Raw genomic sequence first — 22632 nt, 5'->3', positions numbered from 1 at the left:
ATTTTTATTCTCTCTAAAATTGTATTTTGGATGATAAGTTGAATGAATGAATAATCCCTATCTCTTGGTATATTATTAGGTAAAATTATAAGAAAAACAATGATGAGTTTTTACTTCCCAAAACCGTGTAAGAGGAGAGGTAAAGGGGAGCCAATGCATGGATTTATTTGTCTTCACAATGCACCATAGGCTTGCATGGCTACTAAAGCAAAACAATCATTATGTTTAGCTACTAATTAAACAATTAATTAGCTTAATCCTCTTCTTTTATTTCGGTCCATTTGGTAATATGGATTCCATATTATTTTTGTCAATTGTCAATATGTCACATGTCATATGTGACATAATATTTGTTATGTATTTTTAACATATTAAAAATCAACGTATTAATAAAAATACGTCACATACAAAAATCGACTTAGTAATTTCATAATTACTTGTACCAAAAAATTTTACCAATTTATAAATCACAACTGTTTGTATTTATAACAATTCATTCAAATTCAATTGTTACATTAAACAATTATTTCATCCGAGTAATTATACAATTTGATTACTCGGATCAGTATCTCATTTAATCACATTTCAATTCGATCGTAAATTATACTTCAAAATCGTCCGTCAATTTTCAAGTAATTTAATTAACTCGTAACATTATACGATTAATTAAATAATCAATTAAGAGTATTGCCCTTTAGGTATGACCTAGGGGGTCAACTGATCACCACCGTCACACGACAATAATGTCAAACTCTAGTCAGCCAATCATTACCGATATATGTTGACCAGTTGACAGTAACAAAATTACTTCCCAATTGTATTCATTTTAATGAGACTTAAACATGTGATCATCATGATCAACAGTCGTGATCGCATTATTGTCGGAGGACACATATTCCAACAGGGAGTACCTTTGTTTAGTAGTGGTTTGAACTTCGGGGACGAAGTTCCTTTTAAGGAGGGAAGACTGTAATACTCCGTATTTATAAGTCTTGGGGTACTCTATCGAGTAGGCCTTACTCTGTCGAGTAAGGGTAAGTTGCGAAATAAAATAGTTTCGACTGTTGGGTACTCGATCGAGTAGTCAGGGGCACTCGATCGAGTAAGGGGTACTCGATCGAGTACCTTGGGTACTCGATCGAGTAGCCCCTTTTTTCTGAGGGAGTTTTCTCGGGTTTTGTTAATTATGCGATTAAGGTATTTAAGCTTCGTCGTCATTATTCTAAATCACTTTTACAAAACCTAAATTTCCGTTTAAGAGAGAAAGCAAGCAAGTTCATCTTCTTAATCGCATTCTTAGCAATTCCCGGAGTTCAGACGGTCAGTTCTTGTCGTTGTTTATACCGTTGGGTTCCTTGCGTCGAGGGTAAGATCTATGTACCCTTTTTATTGTCTTTCCTTTGTTTTGGTTAAACCCTAATTTAGAGATTGGGGGTTTTATGTGTAGTATGTGATTTGGTAGCCTCTATGTATTGTATGATAGGAGGAGGGTTCATAGAAGAGGCTTTTTGACTCAGCAGTAGAGACCGTCTGATTGTGTGCATACCAGGTAGGATTTCCTACTCAGTATTAGTCCCATAATGGGATATTGGTTGATGTATTGTATTTGGTTGTTTGATATAATAATTGTATTGTGATTGTGGTTGTGATCGTTGTTGATGGTTCTCGAGATGCGTTCTCGGTGAGTGGGTCACTTGCGGGAGTGGCTTCACGCCCTAATTTCGCCTTCTGTGGAACCCGCCACAGAAGGGATGTGCACATTAATGGACAGGGTTATCGCTCACTATGTGGAGCGGGGATTTGGTGGGTACGGCTGCGGTCCCCCACTGGCAGGGCTGGTCCAGTGGACAGTCAGTATTGAGATGATGAGAATTGGTTGGTTGTGTGTGTGTGTGTGACACTTAAGCTGTCTGTTTATCTTATCGTTATTGTTTATATTGATTGTGTGATTAGTACTGACCCCGGTGTTGTTTTGTAAACCTGCGGTGATCCATTCGGGGATGGTGAGCAGATATTGAACAGGTAATGAGATGAGTACTGGGATAGCTGGGATGCCACGACATGATGATAGGAGTCTTCCGTTGTAGCTTTTAGTTTATTTACATTGCAGTTAGAACAGTCATTTGAGAACATGTATCGTACTTTTGGTTTGGTCTTGAGGATTGTAACTATTCGCTAAGTATTTATAATAAACGTTGTTTCTTCATTGTTGTTTGATTATCATTGCCTCGGGTAACCGAGATGGTAATGTCTCCATACCTGAGTGGTCCTGGTAAGGCACTTGGAGTATGGGGTGTTACAGTGGATGCTGGAAGAGGTCTTCCCACAGAAGACTGAGGGGATGCCCCCTGAGTATCGGAAGAACTCGAACTGGCTCCAGACATGGCGATGAACGGTTTGCTGTGTTCTAGCTTATAGAAAATTGATTATTACGGCCCAACGGTGGGCGCCAAATTGTTTTGGTTAAAATTTACCGATTAGAAGCTTAATTTGATGGGTCGAAGTGATTGTCTACAGCTATGATCGAATTAAGATATTGGTACGTAAAAATGAAACAAAGCGAAGAGAAAGGCAGACACAAGAAGTTTTTGGTGACGCGGAAAACCCGTTGTGGGAACAACCGCGGGGGGGAGTCGGAATCCCACCAATAGTTTCACTATGATCGGAATATTTATAGCAAGAAAGGAAAGTACAATCGTGATCTGTGATCAATTATCGAGAGTGAGTTCTCAAATGAGTATATTGTGCAAACTCCGCTATCTGCTTGATGCCCCTCCTTCCTGATCTTCCTCCCTTTTTATAATTATTCCTCTAGGGTTTTTCGTCCCCGCAGGCTCCTCCGAGTCAGGTTCCTGATATTCAGGGATCGTTACCTGGAAAGTAGGAGGTAGTTTTTATGGGCTTTTCCTCTTTTTGACCGCATGCGTTATTCCTTCCAGGTGTGTTTCTTTCCTTTCATCCTATGGTCTTGCTTTTTCCACATGATCAATCCTCATACTTTTATCTCACCCAACCGGATAGTGCCACGTGTCGCTTGACAAAAATTGCAAATTTTGACCCCAACACAAATATATATCACACGATTTTTTTGTTTGATTGTTGTGATCCAAAATATTAATCAAATTATTGTTTCCTATAATTAAGTTAGGGGGTGTTTAGTTGAAGGTCTATAAAAAAGGGAAATGGAAACAAAATTATTGATTTTCTTTGTTGGTGTTTGTTTGACTCAATTCCTTACCCCTCAATCCACCTAGTTCCTTACTCCTCACCCCCAAGGTATGAGATTTCATTACCCTTGTTACCCTTCAACTACCTTATTTTTTCTACCACCACACTTACGACTCCCACCACACCCGTCACCATCAAGACGCCATCGCCACCGCCACCACCACCACCACAACCACCCCACATAAACCACCACCACAACACCACCGTCACAACCACCATGACGCCACCACCACCACCACCATCACCATCACCATCACCACCACCACCATAACCACCCCACTGCCACCATCACCACCACCACCACCACAACCACCCTACCTAAACCACCACCACCAAAACCACAACCACGGCCACCCCACATAAACCACCACCACAACACCACAGCCACCCCACTACCACTACCACCACCACGACGCCACCGCCGCCACCACCATCACGACTATCCCCACTCTCGGTAGCTTGATGTATGCTATGGTCTGCACTAGACCTGATCTAGCGTAGTCAGTCAATGTGGTGAGCCGATTTATGGGTGATCCAGGTAAAGAGCACTGGCAAAGCTGTGAAGAGAATTTTTCGGTACCTTAAGGCTACATCTGATGTCGGTCTCATTTATGGAGGTGATAGAGAGTGTCTTGTGTCAGGGTACTCAGTTACGATTATGCGGGGAGATGTTGACAATGAGACGATCAATGATCGGTTATGTTTTCACTCTTGGTGGTTCGATCGTCGATTGGAAGGCTACATTGCGGCCTACGATTACTTTGTATACTCTTTGAAGCGAGTAGTATATGGCCTCGACTGCAGCGGCTAAAGAGGGTATCTGGTTAAAAGGGTTGGTCAGTGATCTGTGTCTACATCAGGAGCAAGCTATTGTATTCTATGACAGTCTTAGTGCAATATGCTTGGCTAAAGATAAGGTCCATCATGAGAGGACTAAGCATATAGATGTGAGATATCACTTTCTGAAAAAGGAGAAGAGAATTAAGGTGAATAAAGTGGGTATTGCTGATAACCAGCTGACATGTTTACCAAGCCAGTTCCGCACAACAAGTTCCAACACTGTTTGAACTTGCTAAATCTCCGAAGTCTGTAACTGCCCCTTTGTGGGTAATATCTGAGGGGGGAAGGGAGAAAAGTTTTCTAGTACATCTGGCATCTATGGGGATGCATCTGGTACATCTGTCTGTTTGTGAGAGAATTCAAGTCAAGGTGGAAATTTGTTGGGTTTGTGCCTTGATTTAGTCGCCGTTTCGAACGACTATGCGGGGGGCTAGGTCTGTTTTGGGGCTTATTAGGTCATTCTATATTAGGTCTTAGAGAGTATTATATAAACACTCTAAGCCTCTACCTAGCAAATCGCTTCATCATACCGTCTAATCAGAATCAAAACTCCTCACATATCAATAAAACTCTCTTCCTTCTGCCCGGTGGACGTAGCTAACACACCGTTAGTGAACCACGTAAATTTGTGCATTTGTCTTTTATTGTTCTTTATTTGTTCTTTCTTGCTTCTGTTATAACAATATTAGATGAAAATCATAGCAGATGGAAAAAATAGAAGGAAGATTTTTAGGTTTTGTAGAGAGATAAATGAAGATGGAAAAAGTGTGTTTGAAAATTAAATTGAAAATGAGATGTGAGGCTGACAAGATGCAATGTTAGTGCATTGAGAATGTAAGGTTTTTAAATTTTTTAATTAGAAATGTCAATTTCAAGTCAGTGTATTATTGCTTACAAAAGTCTACACACAATTGCACGTGATTCATCCCCATGTCATTTTCACATAATGTGGTATACTATTCGACTCGTCGTAAGCTATCCATCACAAGCAAAACTAATTGTTTATACAATGTAGATAAGTGGAAGGACTCCGAAAATGTAAATAGGGAGCAGGAAATAATGGGGTTTATAGGAAGATTGCACCTATGAGACGTGAGAGTTTCGACCTCCACTATAGACGAGCCCGTGAATAAACAAATTGTGTCTGTAGCCGCACTAATAAAGATTAGAGTTTCGATCACGGGCGCAATATTTCCGACAAAATTGCCGTGATTATTTGGACCCCATTAATCCCATTATCATAATGCTCAACATTCGCCACACTACACGTCTTCCGTCATCAACTCATCATCCAGTTAACACATGCAAGATGCAACTATACAAGTATGCTCATACACAAAATCTCATTGAAGACGGGCGATATTCGTCACAAACTTGTGACGGATACCGTTTCCTCTCACAAAATGTCCATTGAGAGGTGAGTGGGAAGCACATGGAGGGTGCTTCACCTTATCCCCTCTCCCTTTTGTGAGAGGTCACAAGCTTGTGACAGGATTAGCCCGTCACAAGCAAGACTAGCCGATGGTCCTATATTATGTAAATTTCTTTTACCTAACAAATCTTCTGCTATTTTGATTATCATTCGATGTCTCCTAAAACGGAGGTATTCATATTTAAGTAAAATGGTTTAAATAACACTTCACTTAAATTGGTAGGAGAGAATGGAGCAAACTTTTTGGTCAGTCGTTTACCTCTTTGTGAGAGTATCCACGGCGAGGAGATTATACACTGTTGTTGACAGTGCACACCCCGATTGACACCAGAAAAAAAAAAAAAAAAACCTAAATTGGTAGGACAAACTTTTTGCTAAACCTTACACATTTTCTTTTCTCATAGTATTCATCGTATTTGACCCGATTTATGTTTAAAACGGATATCCGTCTTAAACAAAAATACTCCCTCCATACCACACCAATGGTAACATTGACTTTTTCAAACTTGTCGAGGAACGTTTTGCAACGTAAATATCTTTTGGTACGCATTATTAAAAATTATAAAAATTTGATATTCTTATAGCATTAATGACGATAAATCAAACAAGATCTCACATGATTATATTTTGTCTTATAGATTAAGAATAATATCGAAGATTCCCTACGACCATGAATAGTGGCAAAGCGGTCAATGTCACCATTGGTCTGGTATGGAGGGAGTATATGTTTCCATATTGTTCAACTGCAATTTATCCCTTCCTCATATTCATTTGTTCCCTTTTATATTTTTTTATGAGAGGTATTTTAGTTAAAGGTAAATACATAATTAGAATATAGGATCGATCTATAACTAATATGAGGTACTAGTAATCGGAAGGAAAACATTCGAATTTGATTAGGAAACTTGCCTAATCATTTGTATGATGGTGAAGTTTGGTACTCCGTAATATAATGACTTACATTTGACAACAAAAAAAGAAAAAAAAAAATAGTGGGCTACTCCTTTTATTATCAATTTGTTTTAGGATGCAACTTCACCTGCTTGTGGGCTTGTCTGTCTCGCTTGTTCTCCAAGGCCACAGCGGAGAACTGCACAAATAGTAGTAACAACGGGAGAAAGTATGAACATTTAGCTCTAACCAATCGATTTACCGAAAATATTTTTATTAACTTAAATGTATAAGTTTGATAAAATAAACCGGAATAGTGAATTTAATCGTAAAATTAACGGGAGTAGGCAAAGAAAAAAAAATAATAACCGTGGGAGGGGTGAACTACCTAATAACTAAGGAAATAGTATTGGCAAATGATGTCATGAAAGTAATAATATTAAAGAAGAAGTGTAGTGAATGTGTCTTATAACTTGTTTATAAATTATATATTTCATCATAATTTCAAGATTTATCACAAACAAATATATTATTAATGGTAAATGTATATGAGTTACACAAGTTAATGTAGTTTTATTTCGCAGAATATAAAATTTAAATGATATATAGAGATTTTGAATATTTGCTCACCCCTATATAAGTCGATATGGATGTACACTGTACATGCATTTTACACTACACTAACAAATGTTTTCCGACCACATAGCAGCACTTAGTGACTGACCTAAAACATCATGGGAAATAGTATAGTTTTCCTGTGAACTTTGGTGGCATGTACTTGTATAATCTTATTGCTCACTCTCTCTTGTTAATTTTCTATCCATCCATTCATTATACTTATAAATAATGCACATTCCACCACATTCATCTTATTAAACAACCACACCCAACCTACACTGCTTTTTAAAACGCAACACACAAAGTGACTATGGACACTTCTACTCGGGTAATTTAGCTAGTACTATACATTACTTAAATCTTTTTATTCCGTCTAGTAATCGAGTCAAAAACTCGCTATTCTTTGTCATTGTAACCCGATTCTGCAAATGAAATGGTCGTATAAAAACAGTTTACGGATTAATAATCTTTTCATTTTAATTTGGCAATTATATTACTTATTGATGATATTCATTTGCAAATGTTTGTAGGTACATAAAATGATGAGAGCATTATTAGGGATTGTTTTGCTAGTGGGAATGTTGAACACAAGACAAGTACAAGGAAGAAAAGCCAGAAAATTAAATTATTTTGAATATAATGCAATGAATTGCAGGGCACATACTGCATGTATAACTCAGTTTGGAGGGGTGGGTGATGGAACCACCTCTAACACCAAGGCTTTTCAGGCAGCCGTCGCTCATCTTAGCCAGTTCGAATCCGACGGCGGTTCTTTGTTGTTTGTTCCTGCAGGGAAATGGCTAACTGGGAGCTTCAATCTTACTAGCCATTTTACACTGTTTCTTGACACAGATGCTGTCCTCTTAGCTTCTCAGGTTTGTATTTAATTGTTAACCCTTCAGGCTTAATTGAGTTAAAGGGTTCATAGTGTTTTAATTTTGTGATGTCAAAGTTACACTCACTACAAGAATTCCAGTTTCGGGCGACTAAATAAGGCGACTACTACTTAAAGTAGTCGCCAATTTGGCGACTACAAAAAAAACCGGCTGACTGAAATCTGTCGCCAAATTGGCAACTACCTTCACTTTCAGTCGCCAATTTGTACTGTAGTCACCAAATTGACCAGTTGGCGACTATTTTGTCAGTCGCCAATTTTGGCGACTGAACGGTCGCCCGAATTCCATTTGGCGACTAAGGCCGCGACTGGATTGGGGCGACCATTTCCAGTCGCCAATTTTGTTTTGGCGATTGTTTTCAGTCGCCCGAATCTTATTTTCTTGTAGTGAGTAAAAAAAAAATATGTTGCTAAATTTATGTAGGGTGATTATATACTGTATAATAACAGGTGATGGAAGAGTGGCCATTAATTGATGCTTTACCTTCTTACGGGCGAGGAAGAGACACAGCTGGTGGAAGATATGCTAGTCTAATCTTTGGTAGCAACCTCACCGATGTTATAATTACAGGTGTGCTTCATCAAAATACATGATTAAATATCATGAATAGATTATAGATATGTATTATTATGAAAATGTGTTTACTTTACGCTAATATGGATCAATACTTACATGATTATTAGGTAATAATGGATCGATTAATGGGCAAGGCGAAATGTGGTGGCAGAAATTTCACAAGGGAGAACTGAAGTACACTAGACCTTACCTAATTGAGATGATGTACTCTGACACCCTTCAGATCTCTAACCTTACTTTGATTGATTCTCCGTCCTGGAATATTCATCCTGTTTACAGCAGGTAACTAATACCCTTGCTAATTACTCTTCTGTAATTTCGGCCTTATTATGGAGCGATTTGCCTTCTGTTTTTTTATACCAACCTATCTTATCTTATCATGGCAGCAATATTCTAATTCAAAGCATTACAATAAGTGCCCCAGTGAACTCTCCAAACACAGATGGCATTAACCCAGGTATGCACTACATTAGAATAGAGCATTTTCACCTCAATCGTGGTCAAAGAGTCAGGAATCGAACCCCTGACCACTTGTTTAAGAGATGAGAGCCCTTACCACTCAGATCAGCCAACTTTGGTACATCGGAACTATTTAAAATGAACTATATACTCCCTCCGGTCCAGACCAAAGGTAACAGTTACTTAAAATGGACGAACCATACCAAAGGTAACATACTATAAACACAAATTCTCATTGAAGACATGACATATCCGTCACAAGCTGAAGACGGATACCATTTTACCTCAACGATATTCTTTTTTCTCTCTCTGCAACACTATTCATGTGGTCCCCTTTCTCCACTAACCCATTTTGTTACCATTTTATCTCACAAAATATCCGTCACAAATGGTAACCCGTCACAAGGGAGACCAATTGTACTATAAATGGCATATTTTTTGACAATATAATCCTTATACCCTCCTCATATTTACACAAATGCCATCATGTGGTCCACCCACTAACTCCTTATTTAACTCACCTAAACCCATTTAATTATACCCACTACCCATGTGGCCCACTCACCAATCTTTCCATTTTTGCCTCTCCTTTTTACCTCTTTTCTTAAATAACCCATTTTTCACCATGTTACCTTTCGTCTGGGTCGGAGGGAGTATAATATATCATGTTGAAAGGCTACCTTAGTTCATACATTGGTTGTTGCTCTTTTGACATTTATAGTCTAAATGCAATTTTGTCATGTAGACTCGTGCACAAACACAAGAATAGAGGATTGCTACATTGTATCCGGAGATGATTGTGTGGCAGTGAAAAGCGGATGGGACGAATATGGAATCTCCTTCGGAATGCCTACAAAACAACTTGTCATCCGACGTCTTACATGCATTTCACCTACAAGCGCCGTGATTGCACTGGGAAGTGAGATGTCAGGTGGAATACAAGACGTAAGGGCGGAAGACATAGTGGCAATCAACTCGGAATCAGGAGTCAGAATCAAAACCGGCCCAGGAAGAGGAGGGTATGTCAAAGACATATATGTCAAAGGTTTTACAATGCACACCATGAAATGGGCATTTTGGATGACAGGAAATTACGGTTCACACCCTGACGACAAATATGACCCGAATGCCCTTCCTATGATAAACAACATTAACTATAGAGACATGGTTGCTGATAATGTCTCGATGTCCGCTAGGTTAGAAGGGATTTCAGGGGATCCTTTCACTGGTATTTGTATATCAAATGTGAGCATTTCCTTGAATGCCAAGCCGAAGAAAGTCCAGTGGACGTGCACTGATGTGGCAGGGATTTCCAGCCAGGTCACGCCTAGAACTTGTGATTTGCTGGCCGATAAAGGGGCGGAGTACGCAACAGAATGTCAATTCCCTACAGATATATTGCCAATAGATGATGTTGAAATTAAGACATGTTCTTACTACAAAAGGTACATTTGATGTCAGTGATGTATATTTCCTCAGAAATCAAAGAATTGTTTCAGTTTAGTGTGTCTGAAAGACTGAAACTGTCACTATTCACATTAGAATATGGAGATGTGTATATGTTTGCTGGAGGTGATTTGTACACACCCAAATGTGATTCCTGTACTCTCTAATCCAAATATCATTCTCAACGATTTGACAATGCGAATTCTTGCCTCAAAAAATATGATGATTCACTACTATTTGTGTTGCTATAGACGGATAGTGTCCGTCTATAATAAGAATTTGTGTTTGCAAATTATTAGTTGGTCTATCCGACACGATTTTCATTGTGGGTAATTTGAAAACAACTTTTATGTGTTTCAACATAGGGAATAAGGCTACGTATATTCGAGCAATCTTGAGCGTGTTAGACCATCCCCAAGCAGAAGGTCGCGTTAATCGGGTTACCAATATTTTTCCTCTTAATCACACCTTATTAATCTTGACCCACTTTCACCTCCCAAGCAGAAGGTCACGACCTAAGTCACCAACCCAATCATTTTTCACTTTCCAACATTTTCAATCATTTACCACATTCCCTACCCACCAAAACCTCTTTCTCTATCTTACTTTTTCATAACTTATTTACTAACAAATGTGTAATTTTTAAGTATCATTGTAAAATAATAATTAAACTAACTATCAAATAAAAATTTAATTTATAAATTAGTATTTAAATAATAAATAGAATTTGAAATTTAAAAAAAAAAAAAAAAAAAAAAAATCACCACAAAAACCAAAAATAATGGAAAAAAAAAAAAACTACTACCATACATGTCATTCTAATTTCCAGCTACCAATTTCTTTCTAATCTCGTGTGCCAATTTTCTTCTCTACTCCTCTACACTTTTTTTACTTGTCCTTTTTATTGTTGTGAACCAATCAGAGCATGCCATCTATCGGGTCACCAACAAGGTCACTATACCCAACTCAAGGTCACAAATTGACCTTTTTTTACTCAAGGTCACCCAAATTACATCCTTAATCATAGTTTACGGTGTTATTTTTTTTTTTTTTTTGGTCTAAACCATCCGGTAATCCGAACCACATTGGGCCGACTAATCCGGATTTCGGGGCGTGTCCAAGGATTACGGTATTTAAACCCCTCCCAATCGTAGTTGTGGGGGATCGATCCGCAGACCTCCCTACCAAGCGCAGCCCCATGCTACCACTGCGCCAACCAACGATTGGTATAGTTTACGGTGTTATTAGGATGACCCAACAAGGTCACGACCCAGTTGGTGATCTTGCTTGGGCATGGTCTTAAAGCAGCCGCCTTTATCCCACCGGGAATATGTTACCATAATTGAAGAGTGAAAATGCATTTAATTTCAGTACAGAAGCAGAATTGAAGTTTCCCTCCAAAGTTACCGAATTCGCTTCATCACCTATCGAATTGATAGTCGATTCACATGAATTTACGAATTCGAGTAGCATCTAATTACCCTATTAGTTATGATTCTACTTTTTTTGGGACGGAAAGAGTACACATTATATTAAAAAAATTAGAGTTTCGAATACATTAAGGGAGGGACCAGAGAAAGAGGGGTGATAGCTGACATAAAGTCCAAAATACAAGTACGAATTACAAAAGATGGGGCATAATCCCAATTAAAACAACCATTACAAGAACTATTGTCTTTGATGGTAAAAGTAGCAATCCCATCTGCCACATTGTTGGCCGACCACTTCGCAAACACAATCTTCAAGCGGGGTGAGTTCTTCAATTGTTCCTTACACGCAATTATAATATTAGCATAAGGGCCATAAAGGGATTATTACTCAAAATAGCATTAATTGCATTAAAACAATATGAGGCAATCAACAAATTAACCATGGACAAACTAGAAAGACGCATCCCTTCTCTAATGGCGAGCGCCTCACAAATGAATGGATTATGGGCAATCAAGCGAGTAGACCACCCCCGAACCCAAGAGCCAAAACTATTCCTATCAACACACCCAATACTAGCAAAAGAAGAGGAGGAGAAAGCTGCGTCTACATTGACCTTAAGCCAATTATGCGGAGGAAGGGGCCAGCTACTCGGGGTAGTGCAAGGCAGAAGGGCTGCCAGAGAACAACGGGAGGGTTGTGAGGTACGAGAATTAGCAATGGCTGTGAGGGTGGGCTGCGTCTACATTGACCTTAAGCTTTCACCTTGCAATCCTTCCTACACACTATCAAACATCTCCTTTTCATTCTCAATTAAGCGAATGTTAAGCATATATCAACAAAAAGGTTTGAATTTTCATACAAACATTTCATCAAACACTTTAAATACATGTGCACAAAGACCAAACTTTTACCCACAAACCATATGTTAACAACCCATATTCACCAACTACCCTTACCCAAGATCCCTCTAAGTCTTAGAAGAGACTACTCACGCATGCTAACAATTGTCATGTAAATAAATGAAGAAAAAACATCAACATAAAGAAATTATACCAATACTTAAGAAAGATTCAAGCTTGGATTAATAATGGAAATATTTCTTCAAAATCTTCTCTTACAAACCTGTTGGAAATGATGGCTGTAAAAGCCAAGTTGCTTTGTCCAACTTTCCATTTGATATCCCACATCGGTGGATTAGCTAGGCCTCTTTGTGTTTATATTGTCTTTTGTCTATCACTAGCCAATTGTGTGGACCAAGGAGGCTTTTGTTGGGATTGTTGGGCCTGTGGGTTTGGGTCCAAACACACACGCGCGCGCGCGCCGGCTCGGGCTCGGGCTCGGGCTCGGGTTTGGGTAGAGCACCTGCGGTGCGGGCCAAAGGCCCCCTTTTAATCTTTTTTGGGCTTGTGTGTAGTGGGCTGTCCACATTCAGTGTACTGGAAGTTGTAACAGTCAGTCAATGGAGACTATTAGTGGCGCGATTAAAGAGCTGTTAATGCTCCACTAATCACGTTTTGACTGCTGCTTTAGTGGAGCAGTTTTTGGCTCCGTTGTTGATCTATTTTACTATAAATAGATCAACACTCTTCACTCCAGAACACACACAAAACCAACACTCTCTTCTCTTCTTTCTCCTCTTCTCTGATTAGAATTTCTGGGTAATGATCATTATTTCCGTTCCAAGTCTCACAGTTACGAGTGGGCGAAACTGAGTGGAGACTGTAGTGTTATCCTTGGGGAACTACCGGCACTAGCTGATCGCCACCACGGTCGTACCGGAATATAGTTTTCAAGGCAGTGGCTCCTTTACCACGGCACTACGAATCGGGTTATATCTTTTCTGTTTTCCTTGCTTTTCATTGTTACTGCATCGTTTACTCCAACAATTTGAAAACTATATATCTGTTGTTGTTAATTGCTGTAACAATGTCGTCTGTTTTAGCAAAAACTCTTCCTGATTTGACTAAACAGGAAAAATTAGACGGTCATAATTATAAGCGTTGGTCACAAAAACTGTTGATGTTTTTCGAACAACTGGAAATTGATTATGTGCTGTTTAGTGACCCGCCTGCTCCTGTTAAAGAGGCTGCTGTTACTGAGACCGTAGAGAACACCCCTCCTGATAAATCTGCTGTTAAGTCAAACGAAGAGGATATTAAGAAATTTGATAAGGACAATAAACTTGTTAGATGCCAGCTTCTAAACAACATGACCGACACCCTTTTTGACCTATTTATGGTTCATAAGTCCTCCAAACTGATATGGGAGTCCTTAGAAGCCAAGTATTGGGTTGATGATGCGGGGAAAAAGAAATATGTTGTGGGTAAGTGGCTGGAATTTCAGATGGCTGACGGGAAACCCATCATGGAACAAGTTCATGTCTACGAAAACCTTTGTGCTGATGTTGTTAATGAGGGTATGAAATTAGATGACATTTTCGTGGCTAATGTTCTGTTAGAAAAGTTCCCTCCCTCCTGGTCTGACTATAGGAACCACCTTAAGCATAAGAAAAAGGACCTGTCTCTCCAAGAACTAGTAGGACACATGAGGACCGAAGAGGCAAATCGCCTTAAAGACAAACCTGTTAGTCAACCTGTTAAAACTTCTGTTGCTGCTGTTAATGCTAATATGGTTGAGTCTGGTGGTCCGTCTTATACTGAGAAGTTCAAGGGTAAGGGTAAGGCCAAGGTTGGTCAGGGTAAGAACCGGGTCGGGGCTAAGAAGAATGGTCCAGGGAAGCATACCAAACCAGTTGCTAAGATTCAGAAACCAAAGGGTCCCATTGTTTGCTACGTTTGTGGGAAAACTGGTCACAAAGCCTACCAGTGCACTGAAAAGAAAACTGCTGAAGCTAATGTTGCTGTGACTGACGATGTCATTGCTGCTGTGGTTGTGGAAGCTAATCTGGTGGGTAATGTTGCTGAATGGGTCTTGGATACTGGTGCTTCTAGACACCTCTGTCTTTGATAAGGGGTTATTTGGTCTTTGAGTTCGAGGAAGTAGGCGATGGGGAATGTGTCTACATGGGTAATTCTTCATCTGCAATCATCACAGGCAAAGGTAAGATCTTTCTCAAACTCACCTCGGGGAAAACACTTGCTCTTACCAATGTTTTATTTGTACCCTCATTACGTCGAAACCTCGTGTCTGGTGCCTTATTGAACAAAGCTGGTTTGAAACTTGTTTTTGAGGCTGACAAGGTTGTAATGTCGCGTAATGGGGAATTTGTGGGCAAGGGTTATCTTTCTGGGGTCTTTTTGTATTGAACACTGATTCGATTTTTAATAATAATGCATCTACTACCTTATATTGCTTTGAGTCTATTGATGTTTGGCATGGTAGATTAGGTCATGTGAATGTTGACTATATTAAAAAACTTAGAACTATGAGTTTAATTCCAAGTTTGACGAGTCAAGAATTCTCTAAATGTGCTAGCTGTGTTGAGGCTAAATTCACAAAGAAACCTAGTAAACCAGTAACATCTAGGAATACGAGTCTTCTTGAGTTAATTCACACCGACCTAGCTGACTTCAAAAATATGGCAAGTAGAGGTGGAAAGAATTATTATGTCACCTTTATAGACGACTGTTCAAGGTACACCCGTGTCTATCTTCTTAAGATTAAAGATGAAGCAGAACAATCGTTTATAAACTTTAAAAATGAAGTCGAAAATCAACTCGACAGAAAAATTAAAAGGGTAAGGTCTGATAGAGGTGGTGAGTATAAATCTAGTTATCTAGCCGACTTTTGTGCTGCTAACGGTTTAATACATGAGACTAGTCCACCTTACTTACCTCAGTCTAAAATAGAACCTTAAAAGAGATGATGAATGCTATGCTTTTAAGTTCTGGCCTATCTGACGATATGTGGGGGGAAGCAATTCTATCGCTTGTCACATTCTTAACCGTGTACCTCATAAGAAACTTGACAAGACACCCTACGAGATTTGGAAGGGCTATCCTCCTAACCTGAGTTACCTTAAGGTGTGGGGGTGTTTGGCTAAAGTAGGCTTACCTGACTTTAGGAGACCTACCGTTGGACCCAAGACCTATGATTGTGCTTTTATAGGTTATGCTCAAAATAGTTCTGCTTATAGATTCATGTCTTTAAGTGATCGTTCTATATCTGAAGCTAGAGATGCTGTGTTTTTTGAGCATGTTTTTCCATTACAGAAGAATGTTGACTCACCTCCTAGTTTACCTATTACATCTGTTGATATCTCTTCACATGCTAGTAGTAGCTCTTCTATTGATCATGTTGTTGAACCTAGAAGGACCAAGAGACCTAGATGTCCAAAGAACTTTGGAGCTGATTTTGTTTCAACTTTGCTGTCTGAACATGGATACACTGTTTGTGCTAGTGATGAATTTGTTTCAGCTTTTTTAATAGAAGATGACCCAAAAACGTATAGTGAGGCAATGAAATCCATTGATGCTAATTTTTGGAAAGATGCTATTAAAAGTGAACTTGACTCTATTGTGTCAAATCAGACTTGGGAGTTGACTGATTTACCTAAAGGTAGTAAACCCATTACAAGTAAATGGATTTTTAAAAAGAAAATGAGACCTGACGGTACAATAGAGAGGTTCAAAGTTAGACTTGTAGTTAGAGGCTTTACACAAAAGAAGGGTATTGATTATTTTGATACTTACTCTCCTGTGACCAAAATTTCGACTATTAGGACTCTTGTCGCCTTAGCTGCTATTCATAACCTTATTATACATCAAATGGATGTTAAAACTGCTTTTTTGAATGGTGAACTAAGGGAAGAGATCTATATGTCTCAACCTGAAGGTTTTGTGATTGAGGGTCAAGAGAGTAAAGTGTGTAAACTGAACAAGTCACTCTATGGACTGAAACAAGCACCTAAACAGTGGTATGAGAAATTTAACAACACTTTGATAAGTAATGGCTATGTGGTTAACAATTCTGATTCATGTGTTTATTCAAAGGTAATAGAATCTGATTGTATGCTTATATGCCTTTATGTTGATGACATGTTAATACTTGGTAATAATTTAGAGGTGATAATTAGAACCAAAGAATTTTTGTCATCACAATTTGAGATGAAGGACTTAGGAGAAGCTGATGTTATCCTAGGAGTTAAGGTCATCCGAAACCCCAATGGAATCTGTCTAAGTCAATCTCATTATGTTGAAAAAGTGTTGAGAAAGTTTAACTGCTTTGATGATGTGCCTGCTAGAACACCATATGATCCTAGTGTAGCATTGTGTAAAAACTTGGGCAAGAGTGTTTCCCAAGAAGAGTATGCTAAAATCCTAGGTAGTGTGATGTTTTTAATGAACTGTACTCGACCAGATATTTCTTATGCAGTTAGTAGACTGAGTCGTTATACACATAACCCTAGCAATGAACACCGGAATGCTCTTCGTCGTTTACTAAAATACCTAAACGGAACAGTTGACTTATGTTTGCATTATAGTAAATTTCCTGCTGTGTTAGAGGGATATTGTGATGCGAACTGGGTTGCAGGTAACGATGAGATCTGTTCTACTAGTGGTTATGTCTTTACCATGGGTGGAGGTGCTATATCGTGGAAGTCTTCTAAACAGACTTGTATTGCACGCTCTACCATGGAATCTGAGTTCATAGCTCTTGAGTTGGCAGGACAAGAGGCTGAATGGTTGAAAAACCTTTTAGCTGATATACCAGTGTGGGGCGGACGGCTAACACCGGTCTCTCTGCACTGTGACTCGCAGGCTGCTATTGGTGTTGCAAAGAATAGTGTCTACAATTCAAAGAAGAGACACATTCGAATAAGGCACGCTGCAGTTAGACAACTCCAAGACAACGGAGTGATTGCTTTGGACTATGTGAAGTCCGAAAACAATCTTGCTGATCCCTTTACTAAAGGGTTGGCTAGGAGACTAGTCGTTGATACGTCGAGGGGAATGGGGCTTAAGTCCTTAGGTCAAGAGTGAGACTTGACTAGGTCTAAAGCTTCTATTCCTATGGCGTTGTATGATTCATAGCCTTAATGGTGGTGCTTTTGAGACGCACTTGATGGATCATACACCAGGTTGGACTTAGGTCCTTAATGACTCATATGAGAAGTGCTATTGAGAAGCACTTGAGTCACCTACGTAGGTGTAACGATCATTAGACTATGAGGAGTCTTCTGAACACATCTATTAGTACCGAGGTAAACGCATCACTCTAAAAGAGCGCGTTTCACTTTCGCGGAACGATCTTAATTCTGAAGGTATGATATGTGTTGTGGGGGGTATCGACCGAAGCTCAGCTAGGAATTCAAATCGCAAGATATTCTCTCGCTGTAAGTAAGTTGTTTCCTCATTTCACTAAAATGTCAATTCAAATCGAAAGATATTGATACCTAAGTATCCAATCCTTCCTTTACCCAGGAATTTCTTCTCTTTGCTTTTTCTTCGCCATCTGTGGGGGATTGTTGGAAATGATGGCTGTAAAAGCCAAGTTGCTTTTTCCAACTTTCCATTTGATATCCCACATCGGTGGATTAGCTAGGCCTCCTTGTGTTTATATTGTCTTTTGTCTATCACTAGCCAATTGTGTGGACCAAGGAGGCTTTTGTTGGGATTGTTGGGCCTGTGGGTTTGGGTCCAAACACACACACGCGCGCGTGCCGGCCCGGCCCGGCTCGAGCTCGAGCTCGAGCTCGGGTTTGGGTTTGGGTAGAGCATCTGCGGTGCGGGCCAAAGGCCCCCTTTTAATCTTTTTTGGGCTTGTGTGTAGTGGGCTGTCCACATTCAGTGTACTGGAAGTTGTAACAGTCAGTCAATGGAGACTATTAGTGGCGCGATTAAAGAGCTGTTAATGCTCCACTAATCACGTTTTGACTGCTGCTTTAGTGGAGCAGTTTTTGGCTCTATTGTTGATCTATTTTACTATAAATAGATCAAGACTCTTCACTCCAGAACACACAAAACAACACTCTCTTCTCTTCTTTCTCCTCTTCTCTGATTAGAATTTCTGGGTAATGATAATTATTTCCGTTCCAAGTCTCACAGTTACGAGTGGGCGAAACTGAGTGGAGACTGTAGTGTTATCCTTGGAGAACTACCGGCACTAGCTGATCGCCACCACGGTCGTACCGGAATATAGTTTTCAAGGCAGTGGCTCTTTTACCACGGCACTACGAATCGGGTTATATCTTTTCTGTTTTCCTTGCTTTTCATTGTTACTGCATCGTTTACTCCAACAATTTGAAAACTATATATCTGTTGTTGTTAATTGCTGTAACAATGTCGTCTATTTTAGCAAAAACTCTTCCTGATTTGACTAAACAGGAAAAATTAGACGGTCATAATTATAAGCGTTGGTCACAAAAACTATTGATATTTTTCGAACAACTGGAAATTGATTATGTGCTGTTTAGTGACCCGCCTGCTCCTGTTAAAGAGGCTGCTGTTACTGAGACCGTAGAGAACACCCCTCCTGCTAAATTTGTTGTTAAGTCAAACGAAGAGGATATTAAGAAATTTGATAAGGACAATAAACTTGTTAGATGCCATCTTCTAAACAACATGACCGACACCCTTTTTGACCTATTTATGGTTCATAAGTCCTCCAAACTGATATGGGAGTCCTTAGAAGCCAAGTATGGGGCTGATGATGCAGGGAAAAAGAAATATGTTGTGGGTAAGTGGCTGGAATTTCAGATGGCTGACGGGAAACCCATCATGGAACAAGTTCATGTCTACGAAAACCTTTGTGCTGATGTTGTTAATGAGGGTATGAAATTAGATGACATTTTCGTGGCTAATGTTCTGTTAGAAAAGTTCCCTCCCTCCTGGTCTGACTATAGGTGTAACACCCCCATACTCCAAGTGCCTTACCAGGACCACTCAGGTATGAAGACATTACCATCTCGGTTACCCGAGGCAATGATAATCAAACAACAATGATGAAACAACGTTTAATATAAATAGTTTAGCGAATAGTTACAATCCTCAAAACCAAACCAAAAGTACGATACATGATTTCAAACTGACTGTTCTAACTGAAATGTAAATAAACTAAAGGCTACAGCGGAAGACTCCTATCATCATGTCGTGGCATCCCAGCTATCCCAGTACTCATCTCAATACCTGCTCAATATCTGCTCACCATCCCCAAATGGATCACCGCAGTTTACAAAACAACACCGGGTCGATTAATCACACAATCAATATAAACAACAATGATAAGATAAACAGATGTACTTAACTTAAGCTGTCACACACACACACAACCCATCGATTCCAATCATCTCAATCGATCGTCCACCGGACCCATTACCGATGGGGGACCGTGGCCGTACCCACCAAATCCCCGCTCCACATAGTGAGCGATAAACCTGTCCATTAATGTGCACATCCCTTCTGTGGCGGGTTCCACAGAAGGCGAAACTAGGGCGTGAAGCCACTCCCGCAAGTGACCCCACTCAGCCGAGGCCACGCCTCGCGAACCATCAACAACGATCACAACCACAATCACAATACAATTACTATATAAAACAACCAAACACAATACATCAACCAATATCCCATTATGGGACTAATACGAGTAGAAATCCTACCTGGTATGCACACAATCGACGGTCTCTCTACTGCTTGAGTCAAAAGCCTCTTCTATGAACCCTCCTCCTATCATACAACACATAGAGACTACCACATCACACACTACACATAAAACCCCCAATCTCTAAATTAGGGTTTAACCAAATCGAAGGAAACACAATAAAAAGGGTGCATAGATCTTACCCTCGACGCAAGGAACTCAACGGTACGAACAACGACAAGAACTCGACCGTCTCGAACTCAGGAATTGCTAAGAATGCGATTAAGAAGATGAACTTGTTTGCTTTCTCTCTTAAACAGGAATTTAGGTTTTGTAAAAGTGATTTAGAATAATGACGATGAAGCTTAAATACCTTAATCGCATAATTAACAAAACCCGAGAAAACTCCCCGTAAAACCGGACACTCGATCGAGTACCCTAGGTACTCGATCGAGTACTCTACTCGATCGAGTGCCCCACTACTCGATCGAGTACCCAACAGTCGAAAACTATTTTATTTCGCAACTTACCCTTACTCGACAGAGTAAGGCCTACTCGATAGAGTACCCCAAGACTTATAAATACGGAGTATTACAGTCTTCTCTCCTTAAAAGGAACTTCGTCCCCGAAGTTCAAACCACTACTAAACAAAGGTACTCCCACAACATTCCCGACTCAAAAGTCAAACAAAATTCAACATAAAACATGACACTAACCCAACTCATCCCGACCAACACACCGACACAACATATAAAAGGGGTATAAAACTCTTAAAAAATGCTCGCGATCATCTCCTACCCCCCTAAAAGAAACAAGGTTACCTCCCCGTAACCATACATACCTGAACAAAAAGGAAAGGGTAACGCTCTTTCATAGCTTCCTCTGGCTCCCATGTAGCTTCCTCGGTCTCGTGGTTAGACCACAGGATCTTAAGTAAAACTGTCTCACCTCCCCTAGTCTTTCTAACCTTTCGGTCTAGAATTTGCTTAGGCACCTCAAGATATGATAAGGACTCATCTAGCTCTAAGCTCTCTGCCTCCAACACATGTGACGGGTCACTCACATACTTCCGCAGCTGCGATACATGAAACACATTATACACTCTCTCTAACGCAATGGTGGTAAAGCCGGACGATAAGCAACTTCCCAACTCGCTCTAAGATCTCATAAGGCCCTATAAACTTCTGACTTAGCTTGCCTTTCTTCCCAAATCTCATAACCCCGCGCATAGGAGAAACTTTCAAAAGAACCTTGTCCCCAACTTGAAACTCTATGTCCCGACGATGGAGATCTGCATAACTCTTTTGTCGATCATGGGCTGCTCTCATCCGTTCCCTGATCATCTTAATCTGTTCCACCATCTCATGCACCATCTCTGGTCCTAAAACCACTGCCTCAGCACTATCGTCCCAACAGATTGGACTCCTACATTTCCTCCCATACAAAGCCTCAAACGGTGCCATACCTATACTGGTGTGATAACTGTTATTGTAAGAAAATTCTATCAAGTCCAACCTCTGCTCCCAGCTACCACCAAAATCCATCACACAAGCTCGCAACATATCCTCAAGAGTCTTGATCGTTCTCTCGATCCGCCCGTCATCGCGGGATGAAATGATGTACTCATCTTCAAAGTTGTTCCCAACGATTCCTGCAACTCCTTCCAAAACCTCGATATAAACCTCGCATCTCTGTCAGACACTATGTCCTTAGGGACTCCATGTAACTTAAGCACGTTCTTTCGATATGCCATAGCCAATTGTGCCTTAGTCCATGTATCTTTCATTGGAACAAAGTGAGCTGACTTGGTCAGACGATCCACTATCACCCAAATCATGTTGTTACCTTGTTGATTCTTTGGCAAACCCACAATGAAATCCATGGAAATGGATTCCCACTTCCACTCAGGTACTTCTAAAGACTGAATCTTACCTTGTGGTCGTCTCTGTTCCCCTTTAACTCTCTGGCATGTCAAACAACGGGACACAAACTCAGCTGTCTCTTTCTTCATCCCAGGCCACCAAAACGTTTTCTTCAAATCCTTGTATAGCTTGTCTCCACCTGGATGAACTGAATATGGTGTGCAATGTGCCTCTGTCATGATAGTCTTTTTCAACTCCTCATCATTAGGAACACACCACCTACCATCAAACCTCAAACTACCATCTGTATGAATAGAAAATCGGGACACTTTGTCCCTTTCTCTACTCCACTCTCCACTCCACTATCTTAGGATCCAAAGCACCTTACCCCGAATATCATCATAAAACTCCAGAT

The 22632-nt window shown here is 40.0% G+C and overlaps 1 protein-coding gene and 1 long non-coding RNA gene across 3 annotated transcripts in view; both read left to right on the top strand.

Annotated features, from left to right (window-relative positions):
* Positions 1 to 22632, top strand: part of LOC141652392 (uncharacterized) — a 278323-nt gene that overhangs the window by 114051 nt on the left and 141640 nt on the right. The gene's annotated exons all lie outside the window — the stretch shown is intronic.
* On the top strand, positions 7168 to 10543 carry LOC141653762 (putative polygalacturonase). Its single transcript, XM_074461607.1, has 6 exons — positions 7168 to 7337; positions 7540 to 7884; positions 8355 to 8475; positions 8589 to 8763; positions 8868 to 8938; positions 9686 to 10543. The coding sequence occupies exons 1-6, from the start codon at positions 7320 to 7322 to the stop codon at positions 10393 to 10395; spliced, it is 1440 nt and encodes a 479-aa protein (XP_074317708.1). The 5' UTR covers positions 7168 to 7319; the 3' UTR covers positions 10396 to 10543.

The sequence above is a fragment of the Silene latifolia genome, chromosome 4 (genome assembly GCF_048544455.1).
Source record: "Silene latifolia isolate original U9 population chromosome 4, ASM4854445v1, whole genome shotgun sequence".
Taxonomy (NCBI): domain Eukaryota; kingdom Viridiplantae; phylum Streptophyta; class Magnoliopsida; order Caryophyllales; family Caryophyllaceae; genus Silene; species Silene latifolia.
Note: the sequence above shows the minus strand (reverse complement) of the source record. Positions and strands in the feature narration are given on the sequence as shown.

Bases quoted from the DNA above. Each gene is read 5' to 3' on its own strand.
- LOC141653762 (XM_074461607.1), top strand. The intron at 7,885-8,354 runs GTTTGTATTTAA...GTATAATAACAG, and splicing joins CTGTCCTCTTAGCTTCTCAG to GTGATGGAAGAGTGGCCATT. The intron at 8,939-9,685 runs GTATGCACTACA...TTTGTCATGTAG, and splicing joins CACAGATGGCATTAACCCAG to ACTCGTGCACAAACACAAGA.